Below are 20,298 nucleotides of genomic sequence, written 5' to 3'. Positions count from 1 at the left end.
GTCCCCCTCCTCAATACGACACAGTCCCCCTCCTCAATACGACACAGTCCCCCTCCTCAATACGACACAGTCCCCCTCCTCAATACGACACAGTCCCCCTCCTTATACGACACAGTCCCCCTCCTCAATACCAATCAGTCCCCCTCCTTATACGACACAGTCCCCCTCCTTATACGACACAGTCCCCCTCCTCAATACGACACAGTCCCCCTCCTCAATACGACACAGTCCCCCTCCTCAATACGACACAGTCCCCCTCCTCAATACGACACAGTCCCCCTCCTCAATACGACACAGTCCCCCTCCTTATACGACACAGTCCCCCTCCTCAATACCAATCAGTCCCCCTCCTTATACGACACAGTCCCCCTCCTTATACGACACAGTCCCCCTCCTCAATACGACACAGTCCCCCTCCTCAATACGACACAGTCCCCCTCCTCAATACGACACAGTCCCCCTCCTCAATACGACACAGTCCCCCTCCTCAATACGACACAGTCCCCCTCCTCAATACGACACAGTCCCCCTCCTCAATACGACACAGTCCCCCTCCTCAATACGACACAGTCCCCCTCCTCAATACCAATCAGTCCCCCTCCTTATACGACACAGTCCCCCTCCTTATACGACACAGTCCCCCTCCTCAATACGACACAGTCCCCCTCCTCAATACGACACAGTCCCCCTCCTCAATACGACACAGTCCCCCTCCTCAATACGACACAGTCCCCCTCCTCAATACGACACAGTCCCCCTCCTCAATACGACACAGTCCCCCTCCTCAATACCAAACAGTCCCCCTCCTCAATACGACACAGTCCCCCTCCTCAATACGACACAGTCCCCCTCCTCAATACGACACAGTCCCCCTCCTCAATACGACACAGTCCCCCTCCTCAATACGACACAGTCCCCCTCCTCAATACCACACAGTCCCCCTCCTCAATACCACACAGTCCCCCTCCTCCTGGGACCTGCAGAGAGTGTTAGAGAGGCAGGGGCTGAAATCCCGTAAGAGGTCACTTTTGGACAAAAGAAATAGCGAAAATAGCAGATATACAAGTTCACAAAGCGTCGCGCTGCCACGTGTTGTGACGCGTTGTGAGCTTGTAGATCAGCTATTTTCAGGGGCGCAAACCCACTCTTTATCTACTGGAGATGCGGTGTAACGACATTGGATTCCTAAACAAATTTGTTCAACGCAAAATGCTGCGTTTCCAAGTTCAGGAGACTTTGTGGAGAAAAAAAAAGCAATTCTCCTGAATGCTGCCATTCCAGTATGACATGGAAAGGAAAGGAGTGCATTTCTTTTGCGGTCTGGAAAAGGCTTTTGTTTTTAGTTTTTTTACAGACGGGTAAAAGGGCAGGGGCTGAAGCCCCCTTTGATGTCTATGTGTGCACGTCCCTGCCCTCCTCGATACGAAACAGTCCCCCTCCTCGATCTAAACACTGACACTGTGCTCCAGAGGGAAAATAAAGCAACGCACCAAAAAAATAAAATAATGATAATAATAATAACTCAACAACCAACAACAGTATAGAAAAACAAACGAAACGAAACAAATCTAAAAAATAAACCATTCATATAGGTATAGGTACCACATGACAGTGCTTTGATTTTTTTTTTTTTTTTTCTTGTTGTTTTTTTTTCTTTTATAAGCATGCAACTCGTAGCAGGCAAAGTGCAGAAACAGGATCGACAAAGTAAAACATTGAATTTTACACAGACGGCAGTGGAGACAGTTTTCAAGTCCGTGGGGATATGGAACAAAACGTGAAGGAGGGAGTGAAAACATATATATATATATATAATCTGGCTCGTTTTTAAAACGTGATTATGGTCAAAATTAATTTGAAGTCGTTTTTTTTTTCTTTTTCAGTGGAGGAGGAGGAATGAAAAATGTGTGCAACTTTCATTATAATACTCTCATAATTTTTGTATTCTTTTACTCTTGGTCCCTGAGCTTTCAAGTATTTTTTTTGATTATTAATTCATTCCTTTTTATATCGTTTCAATTCCCTCCTGGATCTCCTGTCCACCTCATCCTGGCCAATCAGAGGAGGCCTGTCCACCTCATCCTGACCTATCAGAGGAGGCCTGTCCACCTCATCCTGACCAATCAGAGGAGGCCTGTCTGTCCACCGCAGACCTATAGAAGTGCTACTAAAGGATTTATAGCCAGTGGTGAGGAAGTAACTAAGTACATTTACTCAAGTAGTTGTACTTAAGTGCAATTTTGAGGTATTTTCTTTCATTTACTTCATTTTAAAGGATTCTCGATATTTCATACTTCTATTCCACTACATCTCAGAGGCGACTACGTTCTACGATTGTTTGAAAACATCAGTTACAAGTTACTTTGCCAATTTGTGATTATTACAACAAAACATACATTAACCAATTAAGCCCTATTTTATGTTTATTATTATTATTTTGATATTTTGGGGTCTTTTTCTGCAAGAATGCAGCTCCACCTCCAGCACCACCACAATCTTTACGTTCAACGACGAGCATTCTTCAGACTATTAGGCTAAATTAGTCTAAAATACGTCTAAAAATTGTTATGAATGGTCTAAAAAAGATTTTTTCGTTTTTGTAGCTTTTGGCTTAGATTAGACGTTGAAACAACATCGTTTCAACAGATATATATATAGACAGTCTATATATAGACGTTTAAAAAAAACAGCTAATCAACATCTAAGCTAAGCTTCGACTGCAAAAAAAAACGTTAATTTTGGAGTGAAGGCCGTCGGGCTGGGTGTCAAGCTGCAGTAGAGCCTTTATGTGGTTTATATGCCTTAACCGCTAGGCCATCGTCACCCCATATTTTTAACTATTAAAAAAAAACAGCCGATCTACAAGCTCAACACGCGCCGACCTTTTCTAAAAGGTTTTTTTAAAAGAAAAATGTATGGCAAACTGCGAAATGGGCCGTTCATAACTATAGGATAACTTTTACTTCGGTGCATTTGATGCCACTATTTTGGTACATTACAAGTACAAGTACTAAAATATCCTCTCTTAAGTTACTAAGTAAGGAGGTTGAGTGCAGTACGTTTTCCTTGTTTCAGAGTATCTCTGTCATTGTGGTATAGGCATAGAGTGCTACTTTTACTTAAGTAAAAGCTCTTGAGTACTTGTTCCACCACTGGCCGGTTCCCCTCCAAGGGGTCCTGCTCGGACCCCCCCCCTCAACAGTAGAACTGTTCTATTGTTTTTACCCGCACAAAAATTTGAGGAAGAATTTAGGCTTTTCAACTTGACTTGTGCTTTGACGCATTTTTTTAGTTTATCAATAAAATACAAGTGCTACTATATATGTCGCCCGCAGAAGAATCGCTCTGCGACGGTTTCTTTGTGCTCATTTTGTCATTCACTACCTTTGGATTTCCTTAGAAGGTATATATAGAGATTGGAACTTCCTTTTCATGTCGGACCCGGCGGTTGTTATAGCCCCTTTCGTTGACCATCAACGTTAGTGGCGCCTCCCCCTCCCCCCAAAAAGGCCTCTCGTGGCCTCGGGAGAGGAGAGGCGCCATGTCGTGATTTGAATGTAAACAGTATGTGTGAGTGAGCATGGGGGGGGGGGGGGGGGAGGGTGCGGGGCTCAGTCGGCGTCCCTTGTGGCGTTACGCCTGATTTTATACGTAGTTTGCGTGCGCGGATGTCACGCGCGCAGTTTAAGTATAGCGCTTCGCCCATTTTCAACCTGATCTTCGTATGATTGGTCCAGGTTAATGCTCGTCATAAGATGCCGCCATTTCTGTCTACCCATCTCGTGTCTCATTGGTGGGCTGTGGACAGTTCCGAAGCCCGCCTAACCAGTGACATCGTCGATGGGGATCCCCCAAGCTAATAGAGACAACTACAGCCTTTCATTTCCTGGAAGGTTAGCCATGCTGAAATAGATTAGCCTTTAATAAAAAATAAATCGTTTAGAAATCCCGTTTTAAATGGCCAAACCTGCCCTACCCTGGATGTCACTGGTAGCATTCTGTCCACATCCCCTCCTCTGAGACACAGAGTGAATAGACAGGTTTCTGAAGTAGACAGGTTTCTGAACTGTCCACGGCCCTCCTCTGAGACACAGAGTGAATAGACAGGTTTCTGAACTGTCCACGACCCTCCTCTGAGACAGAGAGCGAGTAGACAGGTTTCTGAACTGTCCACGACCCTCCTCTGAGACAGAGAGCGAGTAGACAGGTTTCTGGACTGTCCACAGCCCTCCTCTGAGACACAGAGCGAGTAGACTGGTTTCTGGACTGTCCACAGCCCTCCTCTGAGACAGAGCGAGTAGACAGGTTTCTGGACTGTCCACAGCCCTCCTCTGAGACAGAGAGAGTAGACATTTCTGAACTGTCCACAGCCCTCCTCTGAGACAGAGCGAGTAGACAGAAATGATGCCATCCTCTAACGAGCATTAATTAAGGACCAATCATATGAAGCTAACGTTGAAAACGGGGCAAAGTGCTCTTTTAAGTAAAACATAGGCGTTAGCTTAGCTCCTTTAGCGCTGCTGGGCGGTCGGGGAGGAGAGACGGGGGGAGAGAGAGGGGGCGGGGTCACAGTGCGGCGTAAGCGTTATTCGTCCCTTTATCGCTCAGAGTCCCGTCACGTACATCTCCATGCCGTCGTTGAACGTAAAGATAGTGGTGGTGCTGGAGGTGGAGCTGTGCTGGCCCGCCTTCAGGTCTCCGATGCTCTCGTACAGGTTGTCCCCGGGCAGCAGCTGCAGCGCCTTGGGCAGCAGCTGTAGGTGCTGCTGCTGCTGCCCGGTGGCGGCGGCGGCGGCGGCGACGCAGGGGGGCGGCGGAGGGGGCTGCTGCTGCTGCAAGGGCTGCTGGGACTTCTTGCGGCGCGGCCGCAGCGTGGCGCAGGAGTTGGGCGGCCGCTCCCGCTTCCATGGCCCGGCGTCCACGTTCTCGTAGGCCGGGTCGCAGAGGCCGAGGCCGAAGCCTCCGAACTCATCGCCTCCCACGCCCACTCCCACTCCCACGCTGGTCCCGATGGACTCGTAGCAGTGCTCGTCCAGGGGGCGACCACCGCCGCCCTCCTGGGGGTTGGCCCAGGTCTGGGGCTTGACCACCACGCTGAAGCCCCCCGCGTCGCGGTCGCCGCGGTGGTCCCCGCGGTGGTCGGGCCGGCCCAGCGTCCGGAAGCCCTGCAGGTTGGCGCCCGGCGGGGAGCCCGGCCCCGGCGGCAGCAGCGGCGGCGGCGGCGGCCCCCCTACCCCCCCTCCTCCTCCGGCGGAGGCACGCTGCTTCTTCTTCCCTGCTTTGCAGACCTTGGAGTACATCTCTGCCACCTGTAGGGCGCGGACAGACATGCAGCACAGCACGGCCATTAGAGCTCCTTTTTTTTTACTGGATCGTTACTTATTACGGTAATAATTATTACAGGTGGGAAAGAAGTACGTGAAATACAAGTTTGTCGTTTGTGCAAGCTTCCGCCAGGTGTGGTTTTCAGGATGGGAAGGGAGAACGACAGCATGGGGGAAAACGAGGATAGAAATAGGTCAAATCATCAAGAAGAGTAGAGTGAAAATGTAATAATATACAGTAGCATAATCCAGTCCAGGTCAAATGTATAAAGTCATCTTTATACTGTCTTCTGCACTTGTTCCCTTCCCTATACCCATACCTGTATCGTCCTTTCATCTAGACCGCGCCGCTGTTATGACAACTGAATCTCCCTCGGGATCAATAAATGTCTGTCTGTCTGTCTGTCTGTCTGTCTGTCTGTGGAAAAAAAAATCTCTAACAGCAAAAGGCTGTGTGTCTTTGGCATTTTTTGTAGACATAGCACTCTATAGTATAGTGTATACTGTACAGATGTTCTACTGTTAGGCAGATCCTATAGGTTCTTAGCTTAGTCTGTCTGTCTGTCTGTCTGTCTGTCTGTCTGTCTGTCTGTCTGTCTGTCTGTCTGTCTGTCTGCCTGCCTGCCTGCCTGTCTGTCTGCCTGCCTGCCTGCCTGCCTGCCTGCCTGCCTGCCTGCCTGCCTGCCTGTCTGTCTGTCTGCCTGCCTGCCAGCCTGCCTGCCTGCCTGCCTGCCTGCCTGCCTGCCTGTCTGTCTGTCTGTCTGTCTGTCTGTCTGTCTGTCTAACGTGAAGACGACAAACACCGAACTGGACTCACAGCACTAGGCTGAATGTTCTCCGTACTCACCATGGCAGCACTGCATGCTGCAGTGCTACCACGGTGAGTACGGAGAACATTCAGCCTAGTGCTGCCACGGTGAGTACAGACATGGCTGCACTAGGCGGTGGCTCAGGGGTAGAGCCGAGTGGAATGGTACGAGAGTGGCGACACGCTTTCATCTCGCCGCAAAGTGGGGTGCCCATGGGCTATAGTTCATTGGAACTATCCCATCGAGATAGAATGAGCACTTCCGCATTCCATTGTTATAGAGTGGGAGTCAACGCTAGTGTCGCCACTCTCTTACTATAGATTACTCTGGGGTAGAGTGGCCGGATGGTAACCGCAAGGTTCCCAGTTCGAACCCGGGCTCCCCCAGAGTTAGTGTCGAAGTGTCCGGCCTTGAGCGAGACACTGGACCCCTAATTGCTCCTGATGCGCTGGTTGGCGCCTTGCATGGTTTCCGCCGCCATCGGTGTGTGAATGGGTGAATGTAATGCACAGTCTATGTAAAGCACCTTGGATAAAGGCACTATATAATATAAATGCAACATTTACCATTTTGTTCTCTATAGAGTGACCTCTATAGTGTGACTCACCATGGCAGCGCTAGGCTGTATGCTCTCCATGGCGTGAGGCCCCAGACTCACCATGGCAGCACTAGGCTGTATGCTCTCCATGGCGTGAGGCCCCATCAGGGGAACAAGGCCTTTGTTTTGAAGCAAGACGAGGTCCTCGTCTTCCGGAGGCTTCCAGATGTACTGCTCCCCGTTTCCCATGAACACCGCCTCCTGGTGGACACAACAACACATTTACACATGCAGCAACACATCACAGATGAGAGGACGCTAACACCATCCATCCACCCATCCATGCATCTTTATCCTGCACTTATCCGGAGTCTGTCGCACAGTTCCAGCAGAAAGTTCCAGAATTCCCTTTTCCAGGACACATTAGCAGTGGCATGCTCATAGATTGCTCAAAACTCATTACGACCGATTGTACCTTATTATTCCTGATTGCACCTGATTGTAGCCGTGACCTCGGCCTGGACCCATCATGACTTCATGACCATATATAGATGAGAGTATATACGAACGAAGACTGACCAGCAGACGTGCGCTACAGCCAACGCAATACCGATCCTCCGATTCCCACACTAATGCTGTGTTCACACTAGCAGAGACAGAGCTAAGCCATTCATTTTCAATGGAAGCCATGCAGCGACATTGAAGATACAAAACTACAGTCTACCATTAATTTACAATGGAGGCCAGCGACATGAAGATACAGAGCTACAGTCTACCATTCATTTACAATGGAAGCCATGCAGCGACATGAACATACAAAGCTACAGTCTACCATTAATTTACAATGGAGGCCAGCGACATGAAGATACAAAGCTATACACCTGACGTTGCGCTATAACAGGAACATTTGGGGAACATTTGGGGGGCGACCAGGCCAATGGTGCCGGAGGTTAGCTGGTCGTAGACAAACGGATGAACAGATGGACAGACGGACACGGGGCCTTTGGCCCTGCAGGGACGTGCAGAGAGTGTTAGAGAGGCAGGGCTGAAATCCCGTAAGAGGGCACTTTTGGACGAAAATAGCAGATCTACAAGCTCTCAACGTGTCCCACTGCGACGCGTTGTGAGCTTGTAGATCTGCTATTTTTGGGGCGCAACCCAGCACTATTTAGCTAGTGGTGTAACGACATGGATTTATTGGATTGGAGGGAAGGAAGGAGGGAGGGAGGGAGGGAGGGAGGAGGGAGGGAGGGAGGGAGGGAGGGAGGGAGGGAAGGAAGGAAGGAAGGAAGGAAGGAAGGAAGGAAGGAAGGAGGGAGGGAGGGAGGGAGGGAAGGAAGGAAGGAGGGAGGGAGGGAAGGAGGGAGGGAGGGAGGGAGGGAGGGAGGGAGGGAGGGAGGGAGGGAAGGAGGGAGGGAGGGAAGGAGGGAGGGAGGGAGGGAAGGAGGGAGGGAGGGAAGGAGGGAGGGAGGGAGGGAGGAAGGAAGGAAGGAAGGAAGGAAGGAAGGAAGGAAGGAGGGAGGGAGGGAGGGAGGGAGGGAGGGAGGGAGGGAAGGAAGGAGGGAGGGAGGGAGGGAGGGAGGAAGGAGGGAGGGAGGGAGGGAGGGAGGGAAGGAAGGAAGGAAGGAAGGAGGGAGGGAGGGAAGGAAGGAAGGAAGGAAGGAAGGAGGGAGGGAGGGAGGGAGGGAGGGAAGGAGGGAGGGAGGGAGGGAGGGAGGGAGGGAGGGAGGGAGGGAGGAAGGAAGGAAGGAAGGAACTCAGCGATGCTGTGAGAGCACGTGTTACACACACACGGCCCAGCATGTTTCAGGGTATTGCCTCATCCAGTCTACACACACACCATAGACGCATACACATACACACATACACACCATAGATAGACGCAAGCACACAGACACATACACACCATAGACACACACACACATGCACACGCGTGCACGTAGGTGTACTGCCCTGACCTTGCCGACCCCTGAATGGGGTGAGCACTGGTTCTCAACCTTTTCAAGCCACAAGCCCCCCAAATAATCATATTTAAACTGAGGACCCCCCCCCCAAAAAAATAATCATATTTAAACTGAGGACCCCCCCCCAAAAAAATAATCATATTTAAACTGGGGAGCCCCCCAAAGACATAATCATATTTAACTCATTGAACACCACAGACTTCTTTAAGGTCTTTTTCATGAAATCCCATGGCGCCAGGAACGTATTTTATGTGTTTTTGAGCTTTGTATTAATTCATAATCGTATCGCTCATATTTACCATAAAGCGGGGGGGGGGGGGGGGGGGGGAACCTCATGTCCGAAACTGTTATGCTTCTCAGGGTTTCGAGCTTGTGGATCTGCTGCTTTTGATACCTTGGTGGTGGTGTGATGATGATGCCGTAGGCGTAGTGCGAGTAGGGCGTTCATTTACGTAAAACAATAGCAAAAAGAAACAAAAAGGTTAAATGCTTTGATAGATAAAGAAGTTTCCTCGACGAAATAGAATGCTTTGAATGATGTGAGATAAGCCTTTCTGAGCAGACTGGCTCAGGATGTTGTAAACAAATCAACAGCCGCCTGGAGGCCTGTCTATCTGTCTGCTAATGCCATCGACTGGTCTGTCTATGTCTGTCTTCTATAATGCCCCATCGACTGGTCTGTCTGTCTGTCTGTCTGTCTGTCTGTCTGTCTGTCTGTCTGTCTGTCTGTCTGTCTGTCTGTCTGTCTGTCTGTCCTTCTATAATGCCATCGACTGGTCCATGGTGAATGCTCATCAGACAGACGGACAGGTAGTGTGTCTTCTTGGCCAGACATACACTTCAGGACACAGTGGAGAGTCTTATTGATTTCCTCTCCTCTAATCATTGCTCTATCTCTCTCTCTCTCTCTCTCTCTCTCTCTCTCACTGCCCCTCAGACCACGTACCGAACTGCTCTCGGTTCACCTGGTAGCCCCTCTGCTATACAGATCTATAAACCCCTGCTATACAGACCTGGAAACCTCTGCTATACAGATCTATAAACCCCTGCTATACAGATCTATAAACCCCTGCTATACAGATCTATAAACCCCTGCTATACAGACCTGGAAACCCCTGCTATTGACCATATGCAGACAGTGGCCATCTTGCCATTAATGTTAAAGGCAGGGTGGTAACTAGGTGCAATTTCCCATTGATAGTTTGCCCCTTATACATCCAAACAGAAAAGTTATGTCGCATGCTACCAACCTTGGGGAAGGAGGGCAGGTTGTAGGGTTTTAAGGTATCGTGTATAGGGTACCAACCTTGGGGAAGGTAAAGGGTTTTAGGGTACCAACCTTGGGGAAGGTAAAGGGTTTTAGGGTACCAACCTTGGGGAAGGTAAAGGGTTTTAGGGTACCAACCTTGGGGAAGGTAAAGGGTTTTAGGGTACCAACCTTAGGGAAGGTAAAGGGTTGAAGGGTTTTAGGGTATCATATAAGGGTACCAACCTTGGGGAAGGTGGGCAGGTTGTAGGGTTTTAGGGTATCATATAAGGGTACCAACCTTGGGGAAGGTGGGCAGGTTGTAGGCCTCCATGTTCCGGCGGGGCAGCTTGGCGCTGTGCGGGTGGTGCGGCGGAGGCGGGGCCGGGTGCGAGGGCGGGGCGTGGCGGGTGGGCCCCGCGGGCGGCGGCTCGCCCATGTCGGTGCCGCTGTCCCTCTTCTGCGGCGCCTTGTCGGCCTTCCTCAGCTTGCGCACGCAGGCGTACTCGGCCTTGCTCGTCGTCTCCTGGGGCGGCGGCGGCGGGGCTGTTGTTGGCGACACCTCGGGCTCTCCTCCTCCCTCCGCGCCCTCCCCGTCCGGGTCGGGGGGCGCCGGCGTGTTGGCCGGCACGGCGGGAGGGGCCGGGGTGTCCGTCTGGCCGGCCCTGCCTACCATGGCATAGAGGGCATCGTCAGTAGTGCGCGCGCCCGTGGCGGAGGAGGAACGGCGGCCAACCTCCGAGTAAGTGTGCTCCCCGTCCTCCCCGGCCCCAGACGGGATGTGAGGGAGCTGCCTGTCTTGAGAACGAAGCTCAGAGTTAGATTTAGGTGTGAGGATGCTATAGCTGCCTTTAGATTAACGAAGCTCGGGAGTTGGAGAGAGGTGAGGATGCTGCCTGTCTTGAGAACAAAGCTTAGAGTTAGATATACGTGTGAGGATGCTGCCTGTCTTGAGAACAAAGCTTAGAGTTAGATATAGGTGTGAGGATGCTGCCTGCCATGAGAATAACAATGCTCAGGGTTAGAGAGAGGGTGTGACGATGCTGCCCCGCATCTCTTGAGATGAACTCATTCGCTGAAGACACCGCCACCTGGTGCCTGAATCGATACTCGTAGATTGCCACGGTTTCCGCCGTTCACTTCAGTGTTGTTAACCGTCTTATTTTGAAAGCCGTTTATCTCGGAAATGGGGAAACGGCAAGTGTAAAATCGCTACAGTATATGTAACAGGTCCCGCGAATGCTATCGAATTCACCCAAAACATGCATTTTCTTAAGCGGCGATCATATCGTCAAAAGACGATCTCGGCAGCGAATGAGTTTTTAACAAAGATCAGAGTTAGAGAGAGGTGTGAGGATGCTGCCTGTCTTGAGAATGAAGACAGCTCAGAGTTAGAGAGAGGTGTGAGGATGCTGCCTGTCTTGAGAATGAAGACAGCTCAGAGTTAGAGAGAGGTGTGAGGATGCTGCCTGTCTTGAGAATGAAGACAGCTCAGAGTTAGAGAGCGGTGTGCGCTGTCCAGCCAGGACAGTGCTTTTCAGATGCCTCTGCAAGGCCAAGGCATGCAAGGGCTGCTATTATTACATGTTCTTACCATCCATACATCCCCTGTGCTGTAGAGGTTCGCATTACCATATAACTTCCTTTATCTAGATTCTAGAGGCTGCTATTGCCATACTGTAGAGGTTGTTGTCCCTATACTGTATTGACTGTAATTACATCCATCCATACTCTTTACAATATAGATAATAGGCTGCTATTAATATCCACACAGCCCTAAAACAGTATTTATTCTTATTTGATTTGACCTGTAAAAGGCAGCTACTGTATAGCCTATACTTCACAGACAGTCCAACCAGACAGTAACTTTTTGAGTTATTCCGAAATGAAGAAAGTTGGGAGAGGACTAAAGTATGTCTTGACACGTTCTGAGACTGAACACCAAACTGAACTCTCAGTAAACTGCCCCTATAGCTCAACGAATCTGGCTAGCCGGACCGCAGCTCGCTCCATTGGTTGCTCAAGAAGCCACTGAAGCACTTTGTATATACGGCCCGGTGTCGGAAACCGGAGGATTTAATTAATACCTGGATCTCTCTCCCTCCGACGGTGCCGCGGTGGGACATTTGTCACGCTGTAGGACATTTGTCTTGGAGGAGCGAGGGCGTTTTGCCATTTCTTGCGACAGGTGGTGTTTATGGTCACTCAGAGATGGATTACAGAGGTGTCTGTATACTGGACGTATGACGTTGGCTCGTGAGACCCAGAGCCATAGAGTTAGACAGAGTTACGCAAACTCCGTTCACTTCATGGGGCCAGTCCAATTCTTCTACATAGACTTCTATTGGAAAGTCCCTATTTAAGGCTTCAAATAGGGACAACCGGAAGTTTACGGAATGCATTGGAGTCTATGTGCACTGCTCGTGTGAGTACATGAACCATGTGACCGGGCTGTTTTCTTCCCCCTCAATGTCGCAACTCTTCTATTATAGATGGCTCTGGTGAGACCATACCTCCTGTATACCTCCTCTGCCTTATCCTTTTGACACACGTGTACACATACATCTTGGCTGCAGGATGACAAACCTTCTTTTACATACCATATAGTTGATCTTGTCTCTAAACTAAGACAAAAACGTGTTTTTTCGTATAGAAATAAGTTTCCAGACTCTACTAAAACAAGCTATAATTGAGGCCACTTGTCTCTCAGTCCTGGACTATGGTGATATAGGTCTGCTGCTCCATCACTTTTGAAGAGCCTAGACACTGTGGTGGACTTAAGGTGGACTACGGGCGATAATTACGGTACCCACCACTGTGCACTTTATGTGAACTCAGTTTTATCCTCTACTGAGTCTACTCTGACTGAGAGGCGGGATAAACAGTGGTACCAGCTTTTATATAATGCTATTGCTGGGATGCTCCCTGCCTTTATTTGCTCCATGCTGGAACTGAACGATAGCGCCTATCAGACTCGCTCTAGTGATTTCTTAAACTCAAGGTTCCTCATGCTCAGACAGAGCTGGGCAACGCAGCTTTTTCTGTCAGCGGCCCAACATCTTGGAATGAACTCCGAAAATCTTTAAAACTGAGCTCCCTGACATCATTCAGTTAGTTCAAAGGAATGCTCCAAAACATTTTAACAGTGAGTGTTCCTGTCATTTTATTTTCTTTATTTTGATTGTTTTTGATTGATTGGCTGTTCTGCTTTAAGTTCTTGTAATTTACCCTGATTTTTAATGTACGGTGTACTGGATGTATTTTGATTGTGTTGTATTGTATAACCTCGGCTACATTGAAAATGAGGGCTTGTCCTCAATTGTATTCCCGAGTTTAAATAAAGGTGATGATGATGACATGTTCACGCATGTATAATTTGCGCTTGGTCAATAACAAACGTCGTCGTCATCATCTTCCTTTGTTCTCACTATGCATAATAGCCTGGAGGGATGATTTGTGCCGGATCATTTTGAAAGAGGAACAGAGACAATGCTGTGTACAGTATCAGCACTCAGTGACATTGTTAGATCTATGGCTGTACTTTTGGACTAAAATAAATAAAGCTCATTGACCGTAAATTGGAGCCTGGATTTGTGGACTGGCTGTTTGTTAGAAGACATTAATCCAAATATTTCTTGTCCCTACTGAGCATAAACTGACGGTATGATCTGGTGTCTTTTCTTCTTTCTTTCTTTCTTTCTTTCTTTCTTTCTTTCTTTCTTTCTTTCTTTCGAGACCATGCATGTTGTCAGACTGTGTTAGTACGTCTTTCTGTCTAACGTATGCGCCCCGTTTAAAAATGAGAATTTTTATTGTGCTCTATATTGTACACCTATATGATTAATATGTTGTGTCCTTGTAAGTCTGTGTGGTTTGCATGCACACAAACAACAACACAGCTGCTTCCAGTTAACTTGACAATCAAGTCGGCTTGGAACGTGGTTAGTTCTGTATTGTATTGTTTCCTTAAAGGAGCATTCAGAGATTTGGGTGATTTGGAAAAAACCCTGGTCCGCCCCGGTAACAAGATGTGCACATGCACGCTCTACAGTGGGGGGACACGCGACAGGCCAACAGCACACACACCAAGGCCCGCCCCCTGCTTCTGACTCATTTTGGTGGCCTTGGTATGTCGTTCATGAAAATGCGTATGGTTCACAGGACTATTAAAAATAAGGCACCCAAGGGGCACGGTGGCACAGTCGGTAGTGCTGTCGCCTCACAGCTAGAAGGTCCTGGGTTCGATTCCCACTGGGGACGCTGTGGGTGCTGGCGGCGTGTTCTCTCCTCCGCGTCATCAGTGCCCATACCCGAGGCGGGGTTGGCGAAAGGGCCTTTCTGTGTGGAGTTTGCATGTTCTCCCCGTATCCCCTAGGGTAGATACCCTCACAAAAAACATGCAGTAATCCTGGTCTCTAAACTACCTCCCCCTGGCCAGCTGGGGCGCCTGATGGAGGGGAAAGGAAGTGGTCGGAATAACGTGTTCCTTCCACGCGCTATGTCCGGCTGGTGAAACTTCTCCCCTGTCAGGTGAAAAGAAGCAGCTTTGACTCCTCATGCATAGAAGGAAGCATGAGGTTCCAGACCCACATGAGACCCAGGGTGCCGGCCCGATTCCGGCGAGCCGCCCCGCGTCCGAAACGGTTGAGAAATGACAGAGTTACCATGTGGGGGTCCCTCTACTGTACCCCTCACTGTACTGTACTGTCACTGTACTGTACTGGCACACCCGGAATCAACATTGTTAATACGTGCGTGTGTGTTTGTGTGTGTGTTAGGTTGCGCACAGGTGGTGAAAAACAACCATTCTGTTTTCGTGCTCAGACGCACCTAGCCAGCCAGCCACCCACCCAGCCAGCCACCCACCCAGCCAGCCAGCCACACATAGTCACTTAAGGAATTGGTTGCACCACTTAAAAAGGGAGTAGCACCACAACTTTTGTTCAGTGCAAAGTTAAAAGTAGTATTGGAAAGGCCTCTTTTTTGTATTCTGCAGCTGTCACATGGAATGGGTTGTGTCGTATCTGATGGAACCACATTTCATCAATATAGCCTAAATCATGTTAAACTAGACATAGACTAAATTCACATCTAAATGTGTAGGCCTGAATAATACTAGGAGGCCTCACCAACAGGACGTGTTTGGATAGACGTTTAGGCACCAGGTCACAGCTGGCACTATGGTAAATAGCTATAGGCCTACTTTGATCTAGCAGCACCTAGACTAGAGGTCTCCTGTTGTTCTTAGCTGTGACCACACCTAATATAGACATGTTGACCACTTTAGACTTCAGGGGGGTGGGGTAACCTGGGACCACCTTTGCATCTATTGTCTTTGATGTCTCTGTCCTTGAGTTGTATAAAGTCTACTGCAAATGTTTGTAACAGTTAGTAGTCCTGGAGCCGAGAGGCTGAAGGATGTAGGCATGGGGCTCTGCCCCCATGGCTGTGACTTGTACTCTATGCAATACATCTGGACTCCGAAACCTTCATTCATCTGTCTGTTTCAGACTTTATTCTGAGTATTTTGGTACGTTTGTTTATGGGCTTTATAGAGAGAAAACCAGTCTCTCTGTGTAGTCCAGATACTTCAATTGGTGCTCGAAATCCGTTGTCATTGGACATTTTATATGCGCCAGACAAAACAGGACCGGGGACTTTGGTGTTTTTTGGTCTAATAGATATTTCGGTCGGCGATTTTTGGACGGAGGGGACTGCGACGGCGATGATGTGCGCTGCACATGACCGGCGGCGTTCAACACGGTGGCGGGTGGCGACGTTCACCGCGGCGGAGACCACCTCCACCGAGGAGCGGCGATGCTCAACGGCGATCCGAGGGGGATCCTTGGCTACTCTACTCGGCAATCAGCGGTCGAAGGGGGGCGGAGGACCGCTTCGTCGGCTCTGCTCTACTCAGCGAAGGCGAGGCAGCTGCTCTACAAGCTCGCTACGCAGTCTGCTTTGGTGACCAACGCGGTTCTCGTGAATTCGCTTTTGTCAGTCATGTGTTGTGATTCATGGCTGAAGGGAGGAGGGGTGTAGAATTCATTTCGAAATGGACAAGAGGACAGTGTCAAACAGCGGCCGTGTAGTGTGCAGTGTACTGACCACACATTTGCACACACGACACGGGCCGAAAAGGGACACATCTCCGTGCGACGCGTCAAGGAACTGCGCAGCCTTGACTGCCCGTGCGTTGTGACTGATGGACATTGAGGTTGTGTATGATTGTGAAAGTGATTTTTAATTGCATACTAGGCAAATTGGACAGCCGAGAAAAATATATTGCAGTGTAGTATAGGATGTTATTTCGCTTTATAGTTGTGTCTAGTATTTAATGTGTTGATTAGCTTAGTTATTGTGTAAGTTAGCTTAGTAACTCTACAGAAGGGGGGTTTCATCTTAAGTTTCACCCGGCTGCTAGAATACGCCTAGTGGGGGGTAAGGGTCAATTTCAACATTTTAGACTAGATTTTAATAGAACACTAAAAGATTCTACTTATGCTGAACCGAAATTTAGCTATATAGGTATAGTGTGTGTAATGAGAATTGCCTGAAGAAGTTATGTAACCTTGATTTCTGTCTGTCTCTGTAACCATTTGAATTCTAATGTAATTGTTTGTTTGTCATATAGGCCTATTTGTTGTTTTTTAATTTTATCTTTTCTTAAGTGTCAAGGGAGGAGGGTCGAAATGTGGTTCCTTTTCTTTTGTGATAAACGTGTAGTACGTTTATCAAGGGAGGAATGTCGTATCTGATGGAACCACATTTCATCAATATAGCCTAAATCATGTTAAACTAGACATAGACTAAATTCACATCTAAATGTGTAGGCCTGAATAATACTAGGAGGCCTCACCAACAGGACGTGTTTGGATAGACGTTTAGGCACCAGGTCACAGCTGGCACTATGGTAAATAGCTATAGGCCTACTTTGATCTAGCAGCACCTAGACTAGAGGTCTCCTGTTGTTCTTAGCTGTGACCACACCTAATATAGACATGTTGACCACTTTAGACTTCAGGGGGGTGGGGTAACCTGGGACCACCTTTGCATCTATTGTCTTTGATGTCTCTGTCCTTGAGTTGTATAAAGTCTACTGCAAATGTTTGTAACAGTTAGTAGTCCTGGAGCCGAGAGGCTGAAGGATGTAGGCATGGGGCTCTGCCCCCATGGCTGTGACTTGTACTCTATGCAATAAATCTGGACTCCGAAACCTTCATTCATCTGTCTGTTTCAGACTTTATTCTGAGTATTTTGGTACGTTTGTTTATGGGCTTTATAGAGAGAAAACCAGTCTCTCTGTGTAGTCCAGATACTTCAGTTGCCTACAGTCACACAACATTTATTGTGTCTACTTCTACTTTCAAGTCCTCCCTAAAGAGATTTTTAAGATCCACATAGTCACGATGTTAGAACTGAATTGTATATACTATTGTATTGTTTTTCTTTTACTGCAGCATTGTGGGATCACAATGGCAATACGCCTCTGGGTTTTCTCATGTAATCCTTTTGACTAAATTGTACACATGCTTGTTGTCAATCAATCAAACGTTTTGGAGCCTTGTCGGTTCGACCAACTTCACAACAGTTGAGATTCAAGGCTTCTGCCTGATAGCATTATAGCGATAATATAATATAATATAATATCATCATCATCATACTATAATTCTGACAATGTCTGAATGTGTGTGTGTGTGTGTGTGTGTGTGTGTGTGTGTGTGTGTGTGTGTGTGTGTGTGTGTGTGTGTGTGTGTGTCTGTCAGAAACACCGCCGTATCTCCTCACTGCCTGCACCAATCACTCCCACTTTTCACACAGGCATTGACCATAATAATATGGAGGTCTTAGCGAAGCCCTTTTTTCGATTTTACACATTAATGATTAATAATTAATTTATTAGTGAATTAAAAATGCGAAAACACACCCATGACGCAGTACCCCCTGTGGCCACAAGGGGGACAATATCTCACAACGGGTAAGGGCTAGTATAATATAATATAATATAATATAAACACTCACTTTTGCCATTGCAGTTCATCTTGTTCATCTCAGTGTCTGATTTACTGATGGAGCGAAGTTTGCTTGACTGCCTGAGGATTCCCTGAAAGTACACACATACATGTACACATACACATAGACATGTACACACATACATACATATACACACATATACATATACACACATATACAGTTTAGACTGCCTTAGGGTTCCCTGATGACAAAAGAAATACACATTGTACACAGTTCAACATGTATTAACACATCCCCTGCGATTCGCGCTATTCCCGACTTTTTTCCCATTGTCTTTCCCTGCGGAACACGCTATTCCCGACTTTAGTTTTATATGATTTATTTGCCGTTTTTTGATAACTTTTAAGACATTTTTCCGTCGGACAACCCGGTCGGTCACACGTTTGGATCACGTGACCCAAAAAAAAACACTTCCGCTCGATTCTCACGGCTTCTGGGAAATCGAGGCACAATGTAGTCTATGGTGTGTAGTCCATTGAGCTCTGTTCCTCGTTAATGTTTCGGATCACAGCGGTGGAATATTTTTCGACTCAAACACAAACGATGGAAAACAAATTTCAGGCGGATTTTCATGGAATGGAGGTACAATCGCGAAGGGGTCCGTCAAAGGTTAGTGAAAAACGAAAACTACCTCCCCCTGGAGATGGAAGGGAAAGGAACTGGTCGGAATAACGTGTTCCTTCCACGCGCTACGTCCGGCCGGGGAAGCAGCTTGGACTCCTCATGCATTGAAGGAAGCATGAGGTCAGTCCGCTGCCCTCCCCAGGTTGGCAGAGGAAGTGTAGCGCCCAGGATTACATTAGATAATTGACACTGGGTGAAAAACGGGGTTGCAAAAAATATATATATATGTCAGTGGTAGGTTAGCTTGTAAAACTGTTATTCTCCTCGAGAGATGGAGTACTAATTAAGGTTTTAATTCCTGCTGAATCGAGTTACGCTGGTTTCACACTGGACGCGGAAGCAGCGCGTAAACAATTCAAACGTCGAAACTTAACGCTGAACACAGGGTCCCGGGTTCGATTCCCGCCGGGGACGCTGGATGCACTGGGGGCGTGCAGCAGCAGTGGTGGAAGTAGTATTCACAGTTTTGACTTGAGTAAAAGTATCAATACCTCAATGTAGAAATACAAGTTAAAAAGTCTGGTGTTCAGAATTCATTTTGTAACAAAGTGCAAAAGTATTCAAGTAAAAAGATACTTAAAGTACCAAATCCTAATATCTGGGATTCTTCGTCCAGGCTGCGTTTTGGATCAAAACAAGCTTGATATGTGGCTAATTTCTAAAAACGATATGATCACTGCTCTGATTGGTGGTCGGCCTAACCAATAGAGTCCGTTTGAATCTTTTTGTAACCGGCCCTTTTGGGGGGGAAAAAGTACTGAGAAGGACAAAACTAATATCCACGCAGTGATGATGATGATGATGTCTGGCTACGCGAGGCTAGACTCGTGCGGTAACCCCAAGCCCCCTTGAAGGGCTCTGGCTAACGTTGAAGCTGCCACTACCTACTGGCCAAAAGTGGAACTGCAGCACGTTAATGGAGATGGACGGACGTTCAGTGACGGCATGTGCGTAACGTGCGTCAACTCGGACCGCTCGAGCCATTTCCGCTCGCTCAAGCCATTGAGTTATAATGGTACTTCCGGGGCAGTCTTCCGGGTGCTTCAAAACCGCCACTGAGCAACTTCTATTGAAATGAATAGCAGGGGGCGGGGCTGTCGTTCCCGGTCCTCACTCTATCCTTTATAACTAAAGGCCTATTCATAGTCTGGATTTTCGGTGGTGAGGTGACCACCGGAGCTGAAATAACGTTGAGCAGTGGTGAGTAAAAACAGAGAGAAGGGCTGGAGCGGTGGCGGTGGTTTGCTCTTCACCACGGCTTGTGACGTCATGTTGTAGTTCGGTGGTCACCTAACCACCAAAAATCCAGACTATGTATGAGTCTTAACCCTGACACCCGGCGCTTCGCAGCAACGCTTCCGCCGCGTCCGGTGTGAATCCAGCGTTTGTCGCCCCCTCCAGGTCAGAGCGGTTTATACTCACCATGTCCATGAGGCGGTGCTTGCTACCTTCAGAAGAGACATTGTGCGTCTTCCCCTTCCTGTGAACACACAGCAGCAATTCATAACACATTATAATAACACATGGTCACTAGAGCTAGTAGTGTTGTAGTATATACTCGAGTCCTTGACTTGTCTCGAGACCACATTGGACTGCTCGGTCTCGTCTCTGTCTCGACCCTTAATTTGACTTGGACTTGGACTCGGTCGTGGACCAAGGGACTCGGTACTCCTCCCCCCCCCACCGAGTCAACTCGAGTCACTACAATGCAATGAAAAATAAATGTATTTATACACGTTAATATGAAGAGCCAATTCAC

The 20,298-nt window shown here is 48.2% G+C and overlaps 1 protein-coding gene across 1 annotated transcript in view; it reads right to left on the bottom strand.

Moving 5' to 3' along the window:
- Positions 1–4,604: 4,604 nt before the first annotated feature.
- LOC306933998 (uncharacterized protein) overlaps positions 4,605–20,298 on the bottom strand; it is a gene marked incomplete at both ends in the record, with an annotated part of 38,983 nt that continues 23,289 nt past the window's right edge. The window contains 3 exons of the mRNA XM_079516389.1: positions 4,605–5,165; positions 5,235–5,309; positions 6,741–6,932. Of these exons, the coding sequence (XP_079372515.1) occupies positions 4,605–5,165; positions 5,235–5,309; positions 6,741–6,932 (828 nt within the window). The remainder of the gene's footprint in view (positions 5,166–5,234; positions 5,310–6,740; positions 6,933–20,298) is intronic.

The sequence above is a fragment of the Electrona antarctica genome, assembly GCF_951216825.1.
Source record: "Electrona antarctica genome assembly, chromosome: 2".
Lineage (NCBI taxonomy): Eukaryota > Metazoa > Chordata > Actinopteri > Myctophiformes > Myctophidae > Electrona > Electrona antarctica.
This window is presented reverse-complemented; position numbering and strand designations above follow the sequence as displayed.